The sequence below is a fragment of the Calonectris borealis genome, chromosome 1, assembly GCF_964195595.1.
Source record: "Calonectris borealis chromosome 1, bCalBor7.hap1.2, whole genome shotgun sequence".
Classification (NCBI taxonomy): Eukaryota; Metazoa; Chordata; class Aves; order Procellariiformes; family Procellariidae; genus Calonectris; species Calonectris borealis.
In genome coordinates, this window is record NC_134312.1 from 15203304 (window position 1) to 15227615 (window position 24312).

At 37.6% G+C, this 24312-nt stretch overlaps 1 protein-coding gene across 5 annotated transcripts in view; it reads right to left on the minus strand.

Moving 5' to 3' along the window:
• The window catches only part of SRPK2 (SRSF protein kinase 2), a 150923-nt gene that overhangs the window by 45620 nt on the left and 80991 nt on the right, over window positions 1-24312 (minus strand). For all 5 annotated transcript variants that reach the window (XM_075145432.1, XM_075145422.1, XM_075145453.1 and 2 more), the window contains one exon: window positions 1307-1458. In XM_075145432.1, coding sequence (XP_075001533.1) covers window positions 1307-1458 — 152 coding nt within the window. The remainder of the gene's footprint in view (window positions 1-1306; window positions 1459-24312) is intronic.

The following is a 24312-nucleotide window of genomic DNA, read 5'->3' on the forward strand; positions in this document are numbered from 1 at the left end:
GATGTTTAAACAACAACTCCTTACTCGCTAATGTAAGATGTTACAGATACCAAAACAGTTATCTTAAGGAACAAATGCGTTGTAACAGAAATAATTTAAAAAAATATATAAACATGCTTCAGTGACATGTTTTTCTTTTCTCTGCTGCAGACTTCAACATTTAGTTTTGAGTTTACTGTTTGGTTTTCACTATTGGTATCTGTAAGCCACTGAAACATTTGAAATATCAAATAAATTTGAAATATTAATATATATATTAATAAAACTTCTTAGACCAAAATGAAATAGTCACTTTCAATTGTTAAATCTGAAAACAAAAAACAACTTGTTCCAGGCTGGGAGAGGCGATTCTTAACATAGCACATCTCCAGGTTTACATAGAAACTTCTGATTAAGAAGACATCATCATTTGACACAGAAAGTATTTCTTGATACGAGGAATATAGAATACCAGATAGTCAGTGTGCATACACATACAGCTTTTTGGCTGTTCAGAAACATTAATCTGAAGTGATGAAACTTTGATGTTTCCTAAAGTAAATTCATATCCTTGAAATCTACTACAATAGATAACCCAAAGTTGATAGACCTGTTATTTATGTTTTTTCATGTAAGTACAGTGTACGTTTTACCTTAACGGGAACAGACTTGGAACTTTAGCAGTGACATCAAAACAAACGTAAGTATTGACACTTTTGCACTGCAGTCACATGTTTTTATGCATTTAACGGTATTAAAAAAATTAATGTCAGTAACTAAAAAATTAAGGAAATTAAGAGCTAAAATGAAGCTGTAGAGAGCCTCAGACAATGCTGAGGGCTGTGAAAGGCAACATGCGAAAAAGAAGTACATAACATCTCGGGCTGGTGCAAGTGAGAGAAGGAGGGGGAAAAAAAGATACAGATCAAAAAATAAATGTAGTTGATGTGTCAAAGGCATCAAGGCATTTTAGAACCCTTTGGAGTATGGGAGGGGTTGTTTGTTTTGATTTGGGTGTTCTTGTTTCTTTTACAACTAACATCAATCATGAAAAGTTTCTTCTCTGTTCTTACAACTAGGACATCAGGAAGAAAACAGGGATGCAGTATTTGTATATTTATTGCAAAATGTATAATCAAGCTATGGCTAAGTGAAAAAGTAAAGCTGAAGATAATTGTACATCTGGACCTGAAATGAGGAGTTGTTCATAATTCTTGTATAAATAAATTCCGTAATTAAAGACCAGGTCTTTAAAAACCCTCCAAGAACCACAGTTAAGACTGCATGACAATGTTTACCCTCATCGACACTGCTGAATTGCACACACCTTTACAATAATCTGCAGGATCCTCTTGCTCCTCATCGTCGGACCCTAAAATCTCCTCCTCTGGCTCTGGCGGGGTGGGCTCCGGCAGGGGCGGAGGTGGGGGTGGGGGTGGAGGTGGAGGTGCAGAGGGAGCTTTCTGTTGAGGCTCTGGCCTGAAAACGAAAGAGAAAGCACACTTAATAAAGAGCTTCCTCAGAGGGGTATCCCAACCCTTCAGAGGGGAGGGAAATACCAGTGAAGCGTGTCTCACTGATGTTCTCACTGTCATCTTTCATATGACCTGTGGAACCCTAGGGAGGCATGGACAGAGATGCACCTGACCAGACCAAAAGCAGGTCTCAAGTGAATCTGGAGTTACCTGCTGGAACAGCTTGTAAAAGATATATGAAGTATATAATCAGATACGGCCAAGCTTTTAGAATTCCTGATAAGCAAATGAAATGTTAGACCCATCTTCTTAAGCATGATTGAGAAGAAATATTTTTCAGAGTATCAAGTTATTCAAAAGCTCCTGCTTGCTAGCTGAAGGAAGAAAGATGTCATTAATACACAGCAAAAAACAATCTTCTAGCAACGCCGACCCAAACCAGATGACTTAATGCATTTCTCTTCATCTATAGCTGCTGCCAAGACTATGGAAAGCTGTATCAGTATACAAAATACTGAATAGAGCTATTAGGAAGTAAGAGAGAAAAACTGATCTTCCTAGGTAGCCTATGATGCACCCCCAGAACACACACAGCATGCTTTAATATACACTAATTGAAAAAAACCAAACCACCAAAACCCAACACCACCAACCAAGAGGTGTTTTTCTGACTGTCTTGCATCTCCAGTTTAGGGGGGGGGGGGGGGGGGGGGAAGAAATATGTTTTATATCCTATTCCGAGAAAGGCTGTATTTCTAAACACCTACAAATTACTCACATTTCAAAATCCTGAGTATTTTCAATACACATAAAAAAAGAAATCCAGGGTTGAAGCATACCTGTTTGTCAAATAATTAAGAAAGCCTTCTCCAAACAGGCTGATGCTGTTATTTTTTGTATTGATACTTCATACAAATAAAAAATATATACTTGCCAAATAATATACTTGCAAAACACATTTGCGAAGTAACTTAAAGCATTTGTGCCATCAAAAGCTGCTATAATTTGCATTTATATCTACTCCAAATCTAAGCCATCTGAAAAACACCATATTAACAGTAGTTTGTCATTCATACAATAAAAAAATAGAAATCTGTAATTTGCTAATTTTTGAGCTCCTAAAATTTAGATTCAAATACTTTCTTGATCATGAGTAAAAACTGTATTTATGACTATCCCACTCCTATAGTCCTCCTCCTTATAATTCCCCCCACCACTTTTTCTTTTTACACACTGCAATTGTTCAACACAGACAGAGCATTTGGAGTCGAAGAGTACACAGTTGGTCAAAAATAAATTCCACTGGCAACATGCACCGCCTGCACAGCAGCTGCTATTATGCCTTTGCTTTAAAGGACATCACTGGAAGTTGCATGCATACCAAATTATCTGCCTGCTAACCCTTGCAGATAATAACATTCTTCTATTCATTCAGTAAATGGTCAGATTTAAAAAGGAATATTTGGAACTAATTTATTAATGGTTTAAGTTATGATGAGAAATATACCCAAATAAATAAATTTATGTAATTTTTAACCACATACAGCTTAGGACAGAATAGAAAAGAGAGAAGAGATCTATTTGTAGGGTAAACAATAAATATGTTTGCACATGCTCCTTCTTACATAAATTATGCTTTTTTTTGCCTTTATCTTTCCTCCTATGTTCCCAACAGATGTCTCTATATTGTACCTTGCGAGGAAAGGAAACCGATACAGCAAATAGAAGGTATAGCACATTCTCTGACCAGTTAACCTCACTACACATTAGATTAATGGCCCTTCAATAGCCTGGTTTCATGGTGTCAGCAAGCTGACGGCCCCACGCCCAGTCTGATGTTGGCAGAAAGCTTTAATCAAACAAATCATAGTATAAGGATCTACATTACAAACCTTGAAACCTAATCTGCTGGGCACGAGGCCATTTCGGATACATAGATCAAGAACGATGAACACTTAAAAATTAATAATGCTAATGAGGAGCAAGAAAAATAAAGCATAGTAAAATAACCTGCACTTCATCAATATATCTGAAAGCTGTGTGCCAAGTAACACAAGCACATCCATCAGTGCTTGGACTCCTTATTTTGGACGGTAACATCATTTTACTTCAATCTGACCACAAGTTTCCACGTTATTATTTTGGTCACATTAAGAAGTACAAATATAGCAAAACCTAGGGTAGGTTAGGGCAATGCAGTACAGGGGTCATAAGTTCAAAAATCCATTGAAGTTGTGCCGATTTTTTCTTTTAAGATAACAACTACTTGCTCTATTTCTTCACATGATAAACATAATACTTTAAAGAGAATTGGAAGCATTTCTGGAATTGAGATTCACACATTTTGTCACTCGTTTTGAAATAAACATCAAGGAATACCAAGAATCTCCCTCCAAAAGAGGGAGGAAGTGTACAACCCAAGATTTCAAAAAAGCCAATACTGGAATTTATTCCTAGAGAAATAGATTAAGAAAATAGAGCTGCTTCTGAGTCTTTCCGAAGCTACTATATTTGCTTTTGTTTTGAAAAGGGTTATTTTCTTCCTGTCTCCAATCCTAGGTGTATTTGGTATTCAGGAGTGTTTTCTTATTGTCCTTCGTGGACATCAGGAGGGAGGGAAAGATATTACTTTATTTCCTTCTCAAGTTATTATGATTTTATCTGCGAATAAAAAACCACTAATTTAAACTGAGGAAGATCTTTGATTTGTCCTTTTAGCTTTGCTTGCACCTTTTGAAGCAATCAAATATCAGTACATGAAGAAGGGTGAAGGAAAGAAATGCTGCTGAGTTACATCAGTCTGCTAATTTTGCATTATTGGCTTATTTTGCCATTTTTTGCTTCAGTTTAGGATTCTTAGCAAGGGATTCTTAGCACCGTTCTTTGGTTTTGTTCACTTTTACACTTCTGGGGTATACGTAAAGATCAAGTCTTCAACACTTGACTTGGCTGCTTAAATTCTGCCTACAAGTTGAATAACTCATCCTGGCACCACTGATGCTTGCTCTTCTGCCAATACACAATTTCACAGTGTTAGGTAGGACATCAGTCAATGAGAGAACTCCAGTTTTGCTATTTCTTAGTAGCCCTTTTATTGAATTGGAAAAATAAGCTATGATGTTTCAACAATATCTTCCTTTGCGATGTATAGCACGAATATATATTTTAATCAGCGTAGATTTCATTTTTCCAGTATAGAGTTTGTTAAAATGTGAATTATTTTTTCTTCAAAGTGGACTTTAAAACATCTTTGGCATTAAAAAATCCAGCCATTAAGAAAGCTGTGAGTAATAAACAAGTATTTATATAACCTCCATTTCCTTTTCAGAAACATAATTGTCAAAAACTATCATAGCATAACAAGCTATTCAACAGCTGCATTATTTCAAGTTATTACTCTTATTTCCTAAAATGTTGTATGTAATGATGTGCATTAGATATCGCATGCAGAGGCACATACTGAATCTGTTTTTCTTTTCTCTGAAGTAATCACTTGGTACTCTGTGGTCGACCACTACTAGGTTATTCATCACCATCCAAGCATAAATACTTAATTAATAGAAGAAGATGACACACCATTTCTAGACTCACTGTATTCTGTCAGTAAGTATGCAGAGAACTGACCACCTCCACAGGCTACAATGACAAACCTCATAATCGTATTGAAAGAAGCATTACAAACAATTAACAAACACTAGCCAGGATGTTTTATCTTCTAATTACTCTCTTTTAAATGGACAAAAATAAATTTACAGCAAAGTCCAATCAAAATACAATGAAATCCTATTTTTAACCTGCTCTTAGAGGGAATGCTTAGTAAAAGACAAAAGAAAAGCTGAAGCATTCCTCCTCTACAGTGAACTTGAAGCAAAATACGCTGAAACGCTGCATGGAGTCTTACAGGAAATCAATTGCTCACTTTAAGAAATGTAAAATTACAGACAACTTAATTTTACTGTTCTCCGTCATGGACATATTGCTCCATGTTCCAACTGGGGAACAGCCAACAGTAAAAGCAATCTCCGTAACATTAAAACCTGAAAATGCTGGGAAAATTATACCATGAGAAATTCAGGAAGAACTGTTCAGGTTTTTTGTGGTTGATGTTGTGGGGTTGTTTGCTATTCTTCAGTTCTGGAAAAGGTAAAACAAGAGCAGCGAGGGTGATTAAAAACACGAAATGCCTTCCATATGGGAAGCATCTGAACATAGCAGAACTCTTCAACCACGAAAACAGACAGCGGAGATCTATAAAATCTTGATAGGCACAGAGAAAGCGAATAGGAAATGACTGTTCACTGCCTCTCCCCACACGAATTAAGCCAAGTTGACAAAAAATCTAAAGAAAAAAAAATTACTCATGCAACATGATGTTAAAAACTAAAGCCACCTTTTTTCCCACGGATATCATGGATAAGAGAAGTTAGCTAAGTTCAAATAGGGCTCAGAAAAACTCATGGAAGAAAAATCGACTGATAGCTAATACAAAACTGCCTTTGACTCATGAAGCCCATAAGCCTGAGATTGCTGGATTTGGGAAAGTATTCAGCACATTGGGGCCCAACACTGCACTCTTCCCCAGGCAACTGCTCCTGGCCGGAGGGAACATAGATGCACCTTGGATCTGACCTCGTGCAGTCACTTCATCTTCAGACATTCCTTCCTTTTCCTCAATGAATTACTTCCACTACTAAAAACCAAAACAGACTTCAGGCCTCTTTATCCAAAACCCTCTTAGACAAAAAATATGTTTTTATTGTTATTATCAAGTAATGGATAATAATGCATTGCAGGCAAGATTGCTATACAACAAGATTACTTGAAGAAATCCTCGTGTTGTTCTCCATGGGGAACAGGCATATAACAGGAGGAGTCCTTCTCTATGAACACTGTACTGTAGGCATGGTACACTACTGGATTTACTAACTTAAAGACTACTTCTAGGTAAACAGAACTTTACCTTGAATGTAGCTAAAACCTGCACTTGATTATCCTACCTTTAGGAGAGCATTGTCTCAGAAGGAAAACAGACTGAGTCAAATGACAAAAACATTGGGAGGGAGGCAGAAATTGGTGGGATTAAGCTAAGAACTACCTCAATCTGATGGGAAAACAAAACTCTCCTTAAGATTTTCAGATGAACACATCCACAGAAATTTTTTGCTAATAGAAAATGCAATTAAAAGGAAGTTAAATGACTCCTTCATATATTTAATAAAATAAAATCTGGAATAAACTGTATTCTAGCAATGTTATGAACCTCCTGACATGTCCACAGAAGCTCTTTGGGGAATTTCAAATTGAAGAGGAAAAAAAAAAAGGAGGCAGGGGGAGGGTAAACATCAGAAGAAATGTGCTATAAACCTCCTAACGCCGAGATGTGAGCTTTAAGAAATCTACGAGTGGGTGTGGGTCCATCTGGAAGGAGCTCCAGCTATGTTTCCCTCTAGCTCCAGAAGGCAAAATCTTTCATGCTCCTGGGCAAGGCTCTCAGGTGCTGTAGAGCTTAAAGTCTGAAATCTCTACACACAAGTTTCTTCCAGCTGTTATTAATTGCTTAAGGACTCAGTTATCTGGATCTCCTTCTCATTTGTTCAAATGGTGTCTGCTTTACTAGTTGAACTCTTGCCTGTTCTTTTTCCCAAATCCAGATTTAGCTTAATTAGACAGGTGCTTTCTAACAGTGAGCTCTTTGAACCGAAGGCAGCCTTAAATGAAGGCTTTCTAAATAAATCCACACACATATAACAAGCAACAAAAACTCAAGAAAGATCAAAACAACCCCAAAGTTCTTGCTCAAGGAACAAAATTACGTTGCATATTTCTAGTAAAATTTTAAATGGGTTATAATTCTGGATAATTTTAAATGTTAATAGTTATGATAAATTATTTGTAATTTAATATTATAATTATTTTTAATTATACCAGACGTCATCTTACTGTTTTTAGAAACAAAGTCTATAAATCCAGAAGGAAACAGAGCATAAGGAGACAAGTTTTTAACCAACTTCAAGAAATAGTTAATGTGAACTTCCAGAGACAGCTTTGTTTTACATGAAAAGTGCTATTTGTGTTCTTATACTAGTGCAAAACTATACTACAATTTCCAATTCTAGAAAATCCATGCATAAAAAGAGAGACTGCTGGCATGACACAAGCATGAAAGAGTTTCTACATCTGGTCATTATCAAACACAGTTATCATTCCTCCTGGGACTGTTAACATTCCTTCGAAAAATACCATCATACCGTCAAACATCAGTCGAAGCACCAGTGGAAACCCCTCCTGGAATGGAGCAGGCTGAGACATGATAGCTTCTGTAACCTCAAACGAACAGCAAGACGGAGAATGAATTTTTCACTTCCATCTTGCTTACTAGCCTTTTGGAGGCAACCTTGGGCTTCAATGTATACCCAAAGTCAAAGCAAAATGCCAAGGAACGCTGCCTTCTTCCATTCAAAACAACAGGTACTATAAATAAATACCATTTCAAGCAGCGAGTACTGCAGTCTTATCATGCCACCACCCCAGCCTAGCAGCAGAGTCCTGGTGTAAAGAGAGATCCTTCTCATTTTCCTCTCCTCACTGTAGAGCTTCTCCCTTGCCTCAGAGCTGGATCTAGCAATTACACAGCCACGATGGGTAACAAATCCATGAACTGGGCTCCCTCACTCTGCAGCCACATCAGAGGCAAGGCGAGCAGGAGGAGCACATCGCCAAGGGCCGAGCTGAGGGGAACCATTAGCAGTCTACCATTACATCAAATCACATGTAAGATGAAACAGTAAGATCTGCCAGGTTTGTAGACATTACAGGAGGTAGCCCTTTGTAGCTTTCTCTGACACAGTTACACCAAGTTCCCAGAAGTAATTGGTTTTAAACTCTGAAATTCAGTCCCAAATTAAATTTTGTTCTCAAACACATGCAGTTCTGTTAAAATGTTCTTAAGACAGCAAACCAGAAGCCAAATCTATCCAGGAAGCCTCAATCTTAACAGAACTTGCCAAGCTATTATGTTTTCCTCCTCAAATACTGTTTTTCTTGCAGAGTTCTACTTTCCAGACCAGTCATCCATTACGGGCTTGCACAGGGAAAAAAGTCAACAGTTAAAAAGAAAAAACAGATCCAGCTGGTGACACAAAAAGAAAATACCTAGATGTACATTCAGCAGCTCGCACTTTACCCATATTTCTAGTTACCAGTGAAGTGTTGTCAAGGCTGAGAAAGTTATTAAAAAAAAAAAAAAATATTGCACAAATTCCTAAAAGCCAAAGAGGAGCAACACAGCTGTTGTAACGCTGTGGAATATGTACTAATCAATGGAGAATACAGAGTTTCTTATATATGCATCCTAACATGCCAAAATGAAACCTCCACCTGAAGTAAGTCAGATAAGGAATACTGCTCCAATGCAATGATAAAAACCTAGTTAAAAAACAAGCCAGTCTCATAAGCCACGTATGAAGCTTCACCTCCTCCAAATCCTCTTGCAACAAGGGTCCTTTCTGATGCTGCACGGCTCCTTCCTCCGCCTCCCTGCGTATGCAGCTCCACTTCTGACCGATTCGACCGCCTGACAGTAAACACTGGCACGCGGTAGCGAAGTAGCCACTATTTGCTTTGACTTATTTTTCCTTTTACTACGGTTAAGCTGTGTGATGGATTACTTTTTACAGAATGACTCACAAGCGTATAAATGGAAATTAATTTTTTACTTTCTTTTTGGTGTGTTACGTTGTAGTATTTAATTTCTAACTTTCTCTTTGGCATGTTAAATTATAGTGTTTCCAGTCTTTCTATTAATAAGATATAATCAGAAAACATACTGTTGTTGCTTCAGTATCTTACAGTTGCCACTAGCAACAAATTCGCAAGTTTTGAAGAAGAGGCTGCTCTCCAACAGCCCTATCTGCTCCAGAAAAGTTAGTAGATTTAACTTAATTTGGCATCAAAACCCCTTAAGTCAATGACTCTTTGAAGTCAAAGATGGACTCAGATATGAATTCATAACTAAATTATGAAACATGGGATTTAGTCTTTGTTTATCAGTACAAGCCAACTTCCTTAGAGTTAATATAAACATACATACACTACAAGGAAGTATATATTCCATTTATATGTGTTAGAAACCATACGAAGACAACTGTGATAATCTTAAACAAAATGAGCAGGAATAAATCAACAAATGCAGTGTTTCGCACCCCTTTTTACCTATTTAACACCCCAGTAGAAAAGATTTCATAGGAACCGTGAAATTGTAACCCTTCACTTAATATCAAACGCAGTCAGCAGCAGAGTACCTCTTGTTTTTTTTTCCCCCAAAAGCACCCTGGTAAAATGTAATCCTGACTTCCCGTGATCATCTCAATGCAAAAAAGGATTTTTCATCTCCATGTTTAGTTAACGTTTGGAAGACCCATTCACCTTGTTAGTGCAAATGCATCATGCTCTGGATTATTGGGAACTCAATTCTACAGGCAATGAGAAAAGGCTAAGTAGACAAGCATTTTGGATGGGACAAACACTGACGTAACTGGCAGAGGAAAAAAAAAAAGAGCCTAAAGGAACAAGGTTGCATGACTAAGTCAGCAATTAGAGGAACCTCTCTGTCTGCAGCAAATACAAAGCATCACTGCAGCGATAAATCCTGAATGCCATAGTTGGAACTCTATTGATACCCAACTTCACCTCGTTAACCTTCCTTTTGAGAAGCTGGAGTGAGCATTTTACATTAACTCTTTACATTAAAAATCTTCTCTTCACTAACAGACTTGCTTTCAAAATGAAGGATTGATCTCAATCCTTCTAAAAACACACAACCCCTCCCTCCCGAACTTCCAAATGCTAGTAACATCTCCTTTGTGTAACTTTACAAGAATTTTAACAAATCTCTTCACAATTCCGAACATTTTATGAAAGTACCTATGCTTGCACTGCAATACCAGTAAATAATAAAAACAAGCTAAACGAGCAACTTAAAACTTTTTACCTTAGACATAAGTTGCAAATATGCCTATCATTCAAAAACATTTTGCCAGTGTTCAAAAGTTATTAAAATTCTTCAATTTTGGGTATATGTGGTCATAAGTACAATATATGAAATGCCTGCTTTGAGTTTCTTTCTATATATTCCTCGTTCATGTTAATTTAAGCATCCATTTTCATAACAGAAATACATAAAAGAAGCAAAGAGATTGCAAAGTCCAGCAGCAGTCAAAAGTGAGAAAATGGCAAAATTACAGACACGTGTTTTTCATGAAAACTCATTCTCACCCAAATACAGATAAATAGCGAGCAGCTGGTTTTAAATATGCCGTATTTTAAAGTGTGGCCTCAAATACTTTGAGGGCTGCACCTATACCCAGAGGCGAACAAAATTTTAGCCTCCATTCTTCTATATCTGCTATTATCATAAGCAAGAATATAGTTTTGAAACCTGGACCACGGCTAAGCCAGGACCAAGCTGCCAGTAAGCACAAACATGGCATATTTTTGCTGGTCTGCTTAGATCTGCACGCTGGCTTTGCCGAGCTTTCCTGCATCTGGGAAACAATTTTTGAAGCAGCAGTTTCATAGAGGTGAAAAGAAAAGGAATCAAGAACGTGGTCATTCTTTAGCTCTGAATTACAGTCCAGAAGAGACTTGCTTTTCATCTCTAGCATGAGGACTTTCACATTGTAATAAGACTGACTCAATGTGGCCACCTTCTTCTTCTCAGATAACATACCATGCAATTCACGACCCTTTACTTTATCTTTTTGTCGTCTTGTCCTCACAGAGGCGGTGGCAATTATTACTGTTCAGACACATGGAAACACTTTTTATTTGGATAATTATTTGATAAACTGATCCTGAGAAAAAAAAGTATATTTTTTGAAGTGCCTAGATCTCTGACTATTTTTTTCACTTTACTCTGCATACTTTTTAATGCAAAACCTACAGCTCATCTCTTGCCCAACCACCTTATAGAACATGGCATCTTTCATTTATTTTATGCAAATTTCACAACATATGTTTCCAAAAGCCGCTGCATTCAGCATCCTCTCCTGTCATATGTTCCCTCAGTGCAGAGGTCGTTATTCCTCAGTCCGTAAGATTCTTCCATGTGCCATGTTGCCTATTCAAGATTCCCAGGGAAATGCCTTTCAATCCCTTATTCCCATCAACCATTTGTCTTGTGGGTTGCAGAACCCATTTTGGAGCTCTCCTTTTTTTTTTTTGAAGCTTGCGAGTGAAGGTCTTTTCATTTGACTGGATCTTCAACAAGCAGCAGCCATTTCAGGAGAGTTAGGGAAGTCACTTCAGCACTTTAGAGCCCTGTCCAGCTGGTTCAGCTGGCTTGGATGAGGCAATTTTGGGTGCCAAATACTGTGACAATTCCTGATGAGGTTTTCAGAATCTCTTTCATGTCAGCAAATCTGAGAATAAGGGTTATCAGACCATCTGACTCATCCCAGCCTTGGCATGCTTTACCTCACAGCATGGATGCTGGATGACTCACTTATTGGAATATTCCTATTTCTAACAGCAAGACAGAGTCTCATCCATGGTGGAAAAGCACTCAAGGAATCCCAGCTGTCGTAGTATCCCCGATGAACGTTCTCCCTTGTAGAGAAGATGCAACTGTAAAGATGCACCTGCCTCCTAGAGTGAGATCTTTCCATATCCTATGCCTTGATAGCAGAACGCTATGACTGAAGCCTCCCCTACCAGGCCAGTAAACTGTACGCCTCAGGAAAGGAAGCTCATCTTGTAAAAGTAAATTCTGAACCCAGTTTACAACAGGAAGTGGACAGCAACTATTACTACCGGGAGGCTATCGCCTCCAGTTCACCTCTTTTTCCATGAGTAACCCCATCTCAGGGTTTCTCAGGGAAGGACAATGGTGTCTGCACCTGACCACTACACACAGCTTTTGCAAAACTGAAGAACTTTACGATTCCAGGTTTCAAAAGTCAAATGTCGAGCATAATTGGCATGGCACAGTAAAAGCCAGAAACTGATGCTGAGTCCTAATGACAGTAAAGAACAGTGACATCATGACTTCAAACCCATGACACACTACAAGCAGAAACTGAGGTCCAAGGAACATTGTAAGTTTACTGCTACTGAAAATGGAAATGTTAGGGTGTTATGGTGGTGGCAAAGCTTCTGATCTGACTGGTGCTAAAACTAAGACACACTACATATGTTTGCAGTGTATTGCCTTGACTTTTGCTAAGCTGAGTCAGTGCCAAAGCCAGCTAAAGTATAGTCTGGCATCGGCTCAGTTATCTGACAAGCCTCAGAGAAGTCTTCAAGAAGCTATGTAGACTATCAGCAATAATGGATGGAAAAGAGCTGAAGGAAACTCTGAGCTGAACCACTGTGTTTCAAGAGACAAAGCTGAGAGGAACTGAAAGCGTACCAAGCTCACCTCACCTTATGTACCTATAGCTACTGCAGAGGCAAAGTTGGTTTTCTACTCCTAAATGAAGGTGTATATATGCGGTCAGTGCCACGGTGCACACAGGCTATCAACTTAGAGCTTTGATTTGCTAAACCTCTGAAAAGATGATAATTGAAACACATGCTGATTACAGGATGGGATGGAGATACTCCACTATAAAGTGAGACATCTTTAAATCACCAGCATGACAAGGCAGCTAAGCCTTGTACAGCTGTAAAATGCCTTTGAGTTTAATCCTGATTGATAATGCAGGTGCCAGACATAAGGAAGAGGCTAATATTCCTCTGTGAACATTTTATCTACTTGGATTTCTACAATAGTCCCAGTTAGGATAAATCAGTTCCCTTTAGACATTTAATGAATTCCTGCTAGGCAACACCAGACACGGACTAACTGTTGAGTGCTAGGGTTGGGAAAGAAAGATGATGATTCATGGAGATGAACGGAGCCCTTCACACTTCTGAAGAGTACTGCTTCCAGCTAGGTTCATCTTCTCAGAAGGTTCTGACTTCTGAGAACATCCCACTTCACTGAGGTGGAGCAAGTACTGTGCAGTGGAGGAAGCATATAGCAATGCAAAGAGCTTCATCCTAGTCCCATCAAAGATAAAAGAGAAACTGCAGGCTCTAGAAATCCCTTCCCCTACCTTAAGGGAACGTTCCCAAAAGAAAATGTAGCATTTCTAGAAAGCTCCCCGATACCTTAAAATCATGCCTTCCTCACTCCTAACTTTTTCATTAATTACAAAGGAAAAGAACTACCTGAAGATCTCATCAATGTAGACTTAATTCTCCAGAAATAAGTTCTATGGAAGTATAAGAAGCAGCATTTTTTGTTTATCTTAAACACAACCTTCACTTTCTTTACCTCACCACACATATCACCTGATGTCCCATTCTATCCCTAACAGCAATCTTCACAAGTACATGGAAGACAGTTCGTAAAATAATGTCCATAATTATTCCAATTTCATCTGAATTCCCCTTAGGTATCTGTGTATCAGCTACAACCATTTCTTGAACAAAAAATGATGACACCTAATACACAAATGGCAAGCAAAAATATACAGGGAGGAGCAGCTGTGCAGAACAGTCTTCAGCAAGTAAGGGGCATGAGGGGCCTGGCTTCCTCACCATTCTCAGTGACAGATGGGGGAAAAATAAAAATACAGGAGTCAGTGTCAGAGCTCTCCCCATCCCTATGATCACACAAGAAGTAGAAAAAGGTATACTACGTACCACTGAAAGATAACAGAGGGTTGAAAGAACAAACAAGTGAGGATTATCTTTTGAAAACCCAGAGAAAATAAAGAAAACCAGAGGGATAGGATTGCCATAAAAAAAGAACAAGATTTTTCTGGAAGTCCTCAAAGACCTTTGTGAAAATGATTTTAAGAGAGTTCAGAAGGTTAAAATTAAGAGTGAAAAGGCTAGGAGACTAAGCCAAAACTCAAGTCTATTTTATCCCTGTTTTGTCCCAGTACAAAACTTCCTTTATCCTCAGTACAGAAGACTCCTTGCTATTTCCATGCAAATATAGCAGTAATAATTGTGTATATATTTAACAGTGCTGTTCTGTAACATTAGATAAAAATAAAAATTAATTTTCTATTCCAAACAGCAAAAAACAGGTTTCAATTTCCGTTGTTATACAGATCTACTTTTTCAACAGAATTATAAAAAACGTTAAATGTTTTTGTGCCTTGAAATACATTTCCTATCTAAAAATGTAGGTCTGCAGCTCTTCCCTTGCATAAAAATACCAACCACAGCATGGAATCAGCCTTTCCCCTAGTGCCGCCGCATTGCCATGGAAACTGGCCCTGATTTCTACTGCCAATATAGGTTCCATGTAAGGAGGCAAAGAGCTTAAGTAATATTTATATAATATGCAACAGAGAACATATATACAATGTTTATGATTTCATTGGAGGCCTGCAGACTGGCTGAAGTGGCTTAAAAAATTCTCAGACTGTTTCTATCAGACATTCAAAGTATATTTATATTACTAGCCTCAAAATCATAGCATAGGAAATACATACATATGTGGAATTCAGTATATTCTTTTCTCCCTCTTGTTTTCAATCAAAAAGACAGACAAGCTCCGTACTTCATAAGTAAATAAAATCATGTGTTCTTGAATTGTACTGTCAAAAAACTAGAATTTAATTTACTCCTTCAAGAATGAGACAACCCCTTTGCCTTATTCTCAAGAAGCCATGATAGAAGACTATAAAGGCTTTCTTGTAAGAGATTTTGAAATGAAGGAAAGCCAACCTAACCTTCAGTATTCCCCTTCTTTTAACAGGATGGCATGTCTGTCTTCTCTTCCCCCCCATCCCCTTCAAACAAATTTCCTGCAAAAATAGTGCAGTAAAAATACTGCCCCACAATCCTGGTAGTTTTGGGGTTTTTTTTCTGAATACGAGCTCTGTATGCCCATACAGTTAGCCTTCACTGAATCACAGAAGGGTTGAGGTTGGAAGGGACCTCTGGAGGTCATCTGGTCCAACCCCCTTGCTGCTTCAGCAGGGCCACCTAGAGCCAGTTGCCCAGGACCGTGTCCAGATGGTTTATTTTTAGTATTTCCAAGGATGGAGACTCCACCACCTCTCTGGGCAACCAACCCATGCCAGTGCTCAGCTTTCAACAGTAGGCATGAGATCAAGAGACACATTCAAACTTCTAAAGGGCAAAAAATCCACTGGTTAATGCCCCAAAAATGTTTTCAATACCAACTTTATTAGACAGCTTACAACTTTATTAGACAGAATGGAAAATACCTTCAGAGTCTATTTAAAGGGGTGGTAAATGCTGCAGATACTCTTATACATAGAAGAAAAAAATTAAGTCTAATTTCCCTCACCTCTGTTAAACTTTCTCAGAACACTTTTTCAAAGGTAACATGTTTTTAAAAGAACTACTGGTCTTAAGTACTTTTTTTATCTGGAAGAATTTTTGACTAGGAATATGAGAGTGAGAGACACAGAGACACACACACACTCACTAGATGTAGACAGCCTGGGAAAGACTCTCAAAGTCAGGTTCAAATCCCTGATCTGCATGATCTAAGACATAATTTTTACTTCAAATATCTGTAGTTCTTTCCTATGCCATAAGCCAATACCCTAAGTTTATTACCAGAGTCAAGTCTTACCCTCTTTCTCACCTATATAGCCTTTCTTCCAAATAAAACGTTTTAAGTTACAAACATTAACTAGAATGAATTCTCTTTCTTGAGACAGAAATCCCAAGGAACAGGAGGAGATCCAAGAACTCGAGTGCAATGGTATTAGAAGGGCTCTTCTAAGACAGATCAAAGATCCACATAGGCCAGTATCCTATATTTAGAAAAACAGCCATGTGCACACGTCCAAGGAAAAGCATAACAGCAAGCTAAGCACACAGGAATCCTTCCTCCCCCAAGCAGTCCCTTGGTCTCCAACAAACAGCAGCTCAGAAGCCACCAGATGGGATTCCTGTGTATTTAGTAATTCCCACCTGATATTTATTCCACAAATCTATCCAGTTCCCCCTTGAGCATATGGAAACTTCTAACATCCACATACTATGGCATGAAATTCCAGAGCATACTGACACCTTTTTCAAAGGATCACCTTCTTATGTTTGTTCTGCATCTGCCATCTCATAGCTTCAACCGACATCCTTTGATGCTTGTATTGAAAGTGCGTGCAGTCATTCTGCAGTCATCCTCTTCCTCGCACACAATTTAATAGACATCTACTGTATTACCCTCTGCCATCTGTTTTTTCAGCCTTGAAGAGTCCTACTCAATTTTGTCTTTCCTCACAGGAAAGCTGCTCCATAATTCAAGATCCTCCCCTTCACTTTTCCCTGAACCCTGTCGTGGTGTGCCCTTTGTACGCAATATTCCATAGTGATGCATGATGGGCTTACATTTTGGCATAATGATATTTTCTGCTGTGTTGTCTCCTTCTTTGTTCCTAATCATGTATTTGCCTTTTTTATCACTACTGAACATAAAGCTAATGTTTTTATGAAACACCTATTTCAATGGTAGTTCCCTAAATAATGATTATCACCTTAGAATCCATTATTTTCTATGAAAAGTTATGATTATTTTTCAATCATAAAGTGTATCACTTTAACATTTATCTAGGCTGAATCTCATTTGCCATTCTGACATGCAAAATGCTGGTATGAATATAATGAACTAGGCTTGATGTAGTTTTTTGACCAAGAACCACCACGATAAAAAGGGAAAGAAGAAATGCATACGCTTCCATCAGATAATATAGCCAAAATAAGCTTCTTTGTATCCTCCGGAAAACAAAGAACTAGTTTTGATGGCAGGTTTTTTCTTGTTTTTAACATCCTAGGTCTATGACTAGCTCATATAACTGCGACTCCCCAGCACTGCCTAATTATTTTCTAATGAGAGTGTGATTATGGTGTGAGTTATTAGATCTTTGAATAGAAGTAGATTAATCAGTAGCTCTAAAAGGAAATGACATTTCCTTTTAAAATATCATTTTACATAAAAATAATTATGTATCTCATGAAATTTGAGTAAATGAGATTTTAGAATTGTAAAGAGACCTGAAATTAAAAATATTTACCAAAGTCATACACAAAGACTCTTGCTCTGCTTTAGTTAACATCAGACAGCCCCATAAAACATATACTTTGCAAAATAATGCAGAGAAGACATGTTATTTAAGATAATTTTACCTTTGGCTCAAAGATACTACCCAGGTGTCATCTCTCTTGAAAAGAACATAAGCAATTTATCAATACAACCTGTGACTTCAAAGTAGTCATCATATCCGTAAAAATTCAAGTTTAAAGAAGTAGTAATTGTCATTGACAGGAAGAAAGTATCAACATGAAAATACTAGATATTACAGACTAAACAAAAAGAGGAGAATAGTGTTCATCATTACAATTCTGAAGCCATATGCCAGGAAGATAAAATGTACCTACGTAATTTAGAAAGGTGAGGAGACTATTAGAAACCTAGTTGACTTCAATTCCCTTTACAACAACGGCAGAAAAAAAGGGGGCAATTCACACATTAGGTAAGTAGTAAAAACAGGTATTTAATTTCAAATGAATGATGAGTGCTATATTAATAAATGAACAAATTTTATTAAAATAATTTTGCTTTTTATCGGTAGGGGAGAAGATTACAATTGAGACACGGGGCTATATAAATTTCAGTGATAACTAAACGTTTACACTCCCAGAACATGAATAAAATGAACTGAATATGTTACAAAACTAAGTTTTGATCATAAAAACAAGGCTTCTCTGGAAACAGCTGAACTAAAAATATCGTAGTGACAATAGGTAAAGGTAAATTAGAGTAATTTTAAAATCAGTCGCATGGGCTTCATTGTTATCTATTTGCAAAAGCCTAGAATCAGCTCAGCCAGTGCAGGCCAGACAGCTCCAAGCTTAAAGCAGATTTTGGCTAAGCAGTCTAGAGAAGACAGTAGTTGCTTCAGGCAATTTATAAATTGGTAGAAATTTTCCATATGTTTGTAGCAGGACAATATATTGAAAAGTTTATTAAATTTTATAGTGTAGTATGGTTCATTTTCATTTCATTATGATGATTGCATAGGAGACCTGGCCTTTATAATGTTATTTATTATTTTTCAACTGATAAGAATATATTTAAAGAAAGACCCTACAAAATAGTAGCAGGCTGCAACCTAATCCAGTAACATAAAAAAAGTCATTTTCCCTTCAGCTATTTCTGTACAGACAAATTGCTATTCAGAGATACCTGTTATTTACCTCTGTCTATCATTAAATAAAAAGTAAGTAAAATATCTTTATGAATCATTAAAGTCTACAAAAATGAATAATGAAACAATTCTAGTTTGAAAGCAGCTGCTCATTTGAGCAAATTAGAACTCTAGTACTAGAGTGATCTTTGTTCAGATAGTCTGACATTCAGCAGGATTCTCAATTGTATCTTCCGCGAAAGATGTATCTCCCACTGCACATGGACAATGCATACATTTATCAACAGTATTAGGAATTTTAAAATCAACTGGGCAAAAGACTAAGATCACTGTAATAAATACATAAATATGACAAAATGAATAGGAATGAATCCTTAAGTGAAAACTGCTTTTTAAATATAAAATATTAGTTTGCACTTAAATTTCATGGTAAACCTCAGGCAGTTTGCTCTGACTTTGCTTTAAAGTTATTTTTCTTACCATCAGGTCCTGCTGGAAATAGCGCCACACTATATTATATGCTAACATACGCTCAATTACATGTAGTTGAAATGGTTTCCAAAGATATTGCCTAATAATCAGCTCTTCAATGACCAGAAGAAAAATTACTATTATTACGTGGGTTTTAAGCTCTGTGGGTTTGTTTTTTGGTTTGGGTTTTTGTGGTTTTTTTTTTCCTTCCCCCAATCTGCAGCCTCTCCGCACACAGCCTTCAGTTGACCTATCCCAGTGAGAGCAGAAAAGTAGTAAGATATAAACAGGAAGATACATTCATTTATTTCCTGTATATTTTCTGACTCTGCTAAGAAAAGTATTTAGATGAATTAAAGGAAAACAGAGACGTCGGAAATGTGACTTAGCTCATGTTTTCTTGCCAGGTTCTGAATTGTGACTGAGAACTGCAGCTACCACAGCCTCTGCCCAAAGAAAGGCTTTTGGTTGAAGAGTGGAGATCACAGCAAAAGGAGTGAGTAATAAGTCCAAAGATTTTGCCTCAGTTGCGAGGCAAAAAAACCTACATTGTTTTGCCCCTTCAGCCTCTGCCCCTCCTTTTTTGCCATTTATTTCAGGCATTTATCTATAGCAAGTGTTTAATATTTAGTTATGCGATACATTATCCCTATGAAAGTAAACCACAATCTTCCTAACAAAGGAAGCGTCAGGAGTAGACAAAAATTAAGCACTCCCTCCCCTTTTGCACGATATAGGCTGGTTAAGTTACATAAGTATTTGATTTGCTGAACTGTGTTATGTTACATACAAAATTATTCTTACAGAATTAAATGCAACTGTGAATTTGACATTAATTCATCCATATTGCAGCTACTCCAAGTTCAGGCAGTGAAACAACAGAAGTGAGGGTGTAATGGGTGGGCTGTGACTAGGACCACATGAGAGCAGCCAATGCCACTGTCACCAGAGGCAGAGGTTCTCCTTTGGCATCCTCTACAGCACTACGGATTCTCTAAGTACTTTCACTGTGATGCTGCTATTTAATAGCTAGAGAACAGACTTACTGGTTCCTAAGATAGCCAAGACATCTTCCCCTTGCAGCATTCCATCTCCTACTTTTCTTTTGCTCAAGTTAATGCTTGTGTCTAGGTCACCTAATCAGAGACACTCCTTGCATTTGCATCAGAATCAAGAAGAAATCAAAATAGTAAGTGGCACATATTAGGTTCAAAATTCTTCAAATGAAAAGTTAGGAAAATCTAAACAGGGATAAAACGTTTCAGGAAACATTTCCTGAACTTTTCCAATATCCATTGCATTCAACACACCAATGACTGCATAGGATACCTGGCCTTTATCATTTTATTTATTTATTATTTTTCAAGAATGGCCTATGGAAGAGTAATTTGTAAAACATGGTTCTTAAAAGCTTCATCAATAATGTGTAAAGGAAGGATCAGAATACAGTATCACTCTGGGTACTGTAATGAAACGAAAATGTCAGAATACACACATACACAAGCAATGGAGCATGCACACACATGACACCAACACAGATGCTTCAAAAGATAGGTAATTTAGAGGTTTTTTCGCTTTTCAAAAAACAGGTTTGATACACAGCCACCACACAATTTCTAGGCTCAAGAAGAGTTTTAGCACAGTTCTGTCAGATATAATGAAAGCAGAAGATACTCATACTCATTTTGTAGATGACATAAGCATCCTTAAATTTTGCAACAGAATTTTATTCAGGTCAAGGGAATTCTCAGGAACGCTGCTACAATTTTAAGAAATATGGCAGTAATTTGCATTGCAATTAATGTGCAATGCAGAACATATGTAGACAGACTCCACACTGAAATAAAAAAATATTATTTGCTCCTTACAAAACAAATCTAGAATTTTAGGGTCACACGAATGCTGGGGAAGAGGGTTTTAAGAATCGCAGTGTGAGACATTATTCCAAATGTCCTCTAAGAAACACAGAAAAATATCTCAAAACAGGTCTGAGGGAAATGCAAAGCTTTCAATTTTCTTCAGCTTACTTGTTATTTGTATATACATATCTGGCTTAGGAAGGATTTTCTTTTAAATTTAAAACTCAAATGCAGTGGTCAGGTTGCATAGTTGTACAGGAATGGTTCTTTTGGAAAAACTGGAAATATTGGAAAACATAACTTGTTGCACTGTGTTACTTCCCATGCTCTACTTACTGTAGTTTTATTAATACCTTTAGAGGGTTTTTTTAATTAATTCTTTAGAGAAAATCAGAAGTTGCATGCATGTACTCTTAGTGCTACATTTGACTACACCCCAGAGCGAGCTCAAACTATAGCATTCTCCTACTCATATATGCATTGTAAACTGAGTTATCACCTGAAAGGCAGGTGCAGACTGCCCTGTCTCCATTCCCAATGGTGGAGGAGCCAGGACAGAAACAAGGGAAGGGGTAAGGCCTGCATAACCATACTTTTTTTTAATGCAGAAGAGAATATTGCCGTAGCAACATATGTGAAATGAGTTTCTAGAATTTTTTTTTTCTCAGCTTGTGACAGTTCTGCAAGGCTAAATAACTGAGCATATGATTCTATGCCTAAAAAAGGTTTATGGATATAGACTTAGAGAAATCCCTACAATGCCTGCAATGCTTTGATGTTTTGGTTTTGGGTTGCTTTTTTGTTTTGTGTTTTTTTTAAACTTAAATTACTCTGCTCTTTGAAAGAGACTGGAAGAAATTCACTCATGGGAAGGATCAATTCTAAAAATGAATAGACTGCCTAAACTGTTAAAACCTTTGCTAAAAACCCTAGATTTACCAAGCAACCCACCTAAAAAGCGCAGGTACTAGAAACACAGTAGTTTTGTTTAGCCTATGGCTGAAAGTAAAATAGCAGTTCTTCTGTCTACTTCCTTCTTCTACCTAGGATCAAATAATGATTAGGAACCACACCCAAATGACCCACATAAATTTGCTAAATTTAAAACTTCACAGAACTTTTATTGCATTTTTTCCTTTACAGTACACTTGCATGAGGTTAAGTAAAACCAGTAATTCCATCGTCTCCAAAATAAAAATCACCATAATGGAAATGAAAAGGACACTTAATAATTGTGTCATTAAGTATATTGCTGCGTAAGTGACTATAAAGACTGGACAAACTCCTCTGCAAGAAGTTAAATGCTTAAGGTCAAAAAGAGAGAATGTGGCTATGAACAAAGTGTTCTTCCATATTTTCCCTCTAAATCAAAACACTGAAAATAGACCTGGAATGTAGGTCTTTGGAGGAATATAAAAAAATAAAATAAAATTGAAAACAGCAACTAACTTAAAAAAAATCTTTTCTTAAAAACACACTCTACAGATCCCATTTTTACAGCTCAATAACCAGTCCAAACCAAAGGAGGCCATGTTTTGCAGAACTAGTTTCCTAAAATAAGCATGCAAAAAGGACAGTAAATCTTAAAAACTACTGCTGCAAGAGTGTATGAATAGAACAGTAAGTGACAGTTTTGCAAGGCTGCTTTCAAACCAGCAGAACGTGCCCTCAATCCTTCCAGGATAGGGACTGTAGTTAAATCAAAACATGTCTGAATACAGGGTCTAATCCACACCGAAAGCTTATAGATGTGGGCACACTCTTCTGCCAACTTAACTTCAAAGGCTATGGTAGGCCATGCTTCAAAAAGACTTAAATCTAAATCGTAACACAAACTGTTCTTAACCTTTTCTCTCTTTTACTTTTTCCACCTAATCTACAATACTTTGGAAACATTGCAAATAATTAGATAGTTAAAACAGGACAAGTTATCCAGAATGGTAGGATGAAGAACCATTTTATGAAAACTTTAAATGGATAGTCAAACCTCAACACGCAAAACAAAGTCACCTGGCATTTGTTACAGGACTCAGTCCTCACCCGCAAGTGCATCATGGTGGTGTTAAAGCTGTAAAGGCCTGAAGATATAAGGAAATAAGGCCTACCAAGAACAGCAACAATCTTTTAATAAACAGTTCTTGACATTGGAAATGAAAAGCAAACTAGCATTCAGGCTTGGTGTTTTTCATCAAGATTGACAGTAAGTTGGTTCTTGTTAGAGCTGAGGAAAAAACTCTGAGCCCAAAGACATGTTCACTTTTTCTAACTAACTCGGTCTAATAAAAGCATAAGGTATTCCGCAATGTTAATGGTTTGCATAGCAAAGTTATTTCAGAAAATCACCCTCTTGATAACCCTGTATCCACCCAGATGATGTACTGAGCAGTCAGGTGTAGTTCTAACAATGATCCTTCTGCACACACACAACGCAGAAATCTTCAGATAAAAGCTTACAGATTTGACTTCATCTCCGTTTCTCCATTAGGTGCCCTTCAGCACTTCCTCGGTGACAACCACCCCAGAACAATACCACCATGTTCACTACAGGAAGACCACTCCAGCAGGCTGCCTGCCACGCTTCTGTCGCTGCCCTCGGGCTCAGCTCCGTTCCCTGCTCACCATCACGTCTACCGGCTTTCCCCACGGTAAGATCTCCACACTCCTCTCCAGCACTGGGTCCTAGGAGTTTTGGAAGAGCATGGCATGTGTGAAAGTGCCCAAGCAGGTACACGCTGATGAGTACAGCCAGCTATCCCCACGTATGATGGTACAGCCTGCCTGGGCTACACACCAAAAGTGCAGTAAGGGGTGCTCACCTCACTGCTCTCTAAAGTCCCCCTAAAGTCTTGTCATTATACCTCTACCCATGCAGTAATGTCAAACCATTACAGATATTGGCAGCCTTGTCAGCACAACCAGGGAGCTTTAGCAGAAAAGTGGAGATGCCACCTTTGAACATAAAAAGCTGAGGGCTTTTGAAGGACCTACTGCTTGTATTATGGATTCTTTCCCTTCTTAAATTAAGAAATGAGGGGAGAGAAACTACTAGCAAAGAAAATGACTCAAATGTAATGTGAAAGCATCCAATTTAGACTCTCATTTTCTACTTAGATTAAAAAACGTTCTCATACAAAACAGGATCATTGCATTTTCTGGACATGGATAGAGTTACTGAATGGCTGTACACTAATATCCAACAAAGCCTGCAGCTTAAGTCACTTGCCAATATATTGTACTCTCTCCAAAATCAAAAGAGTTCTTGTTAAAATACAGCATCACTTGCAGGGCCTAACAGTCAACGGGCTGACTTAGAGAGGAGGCTCTTTGTAACAACACTGTAGAACA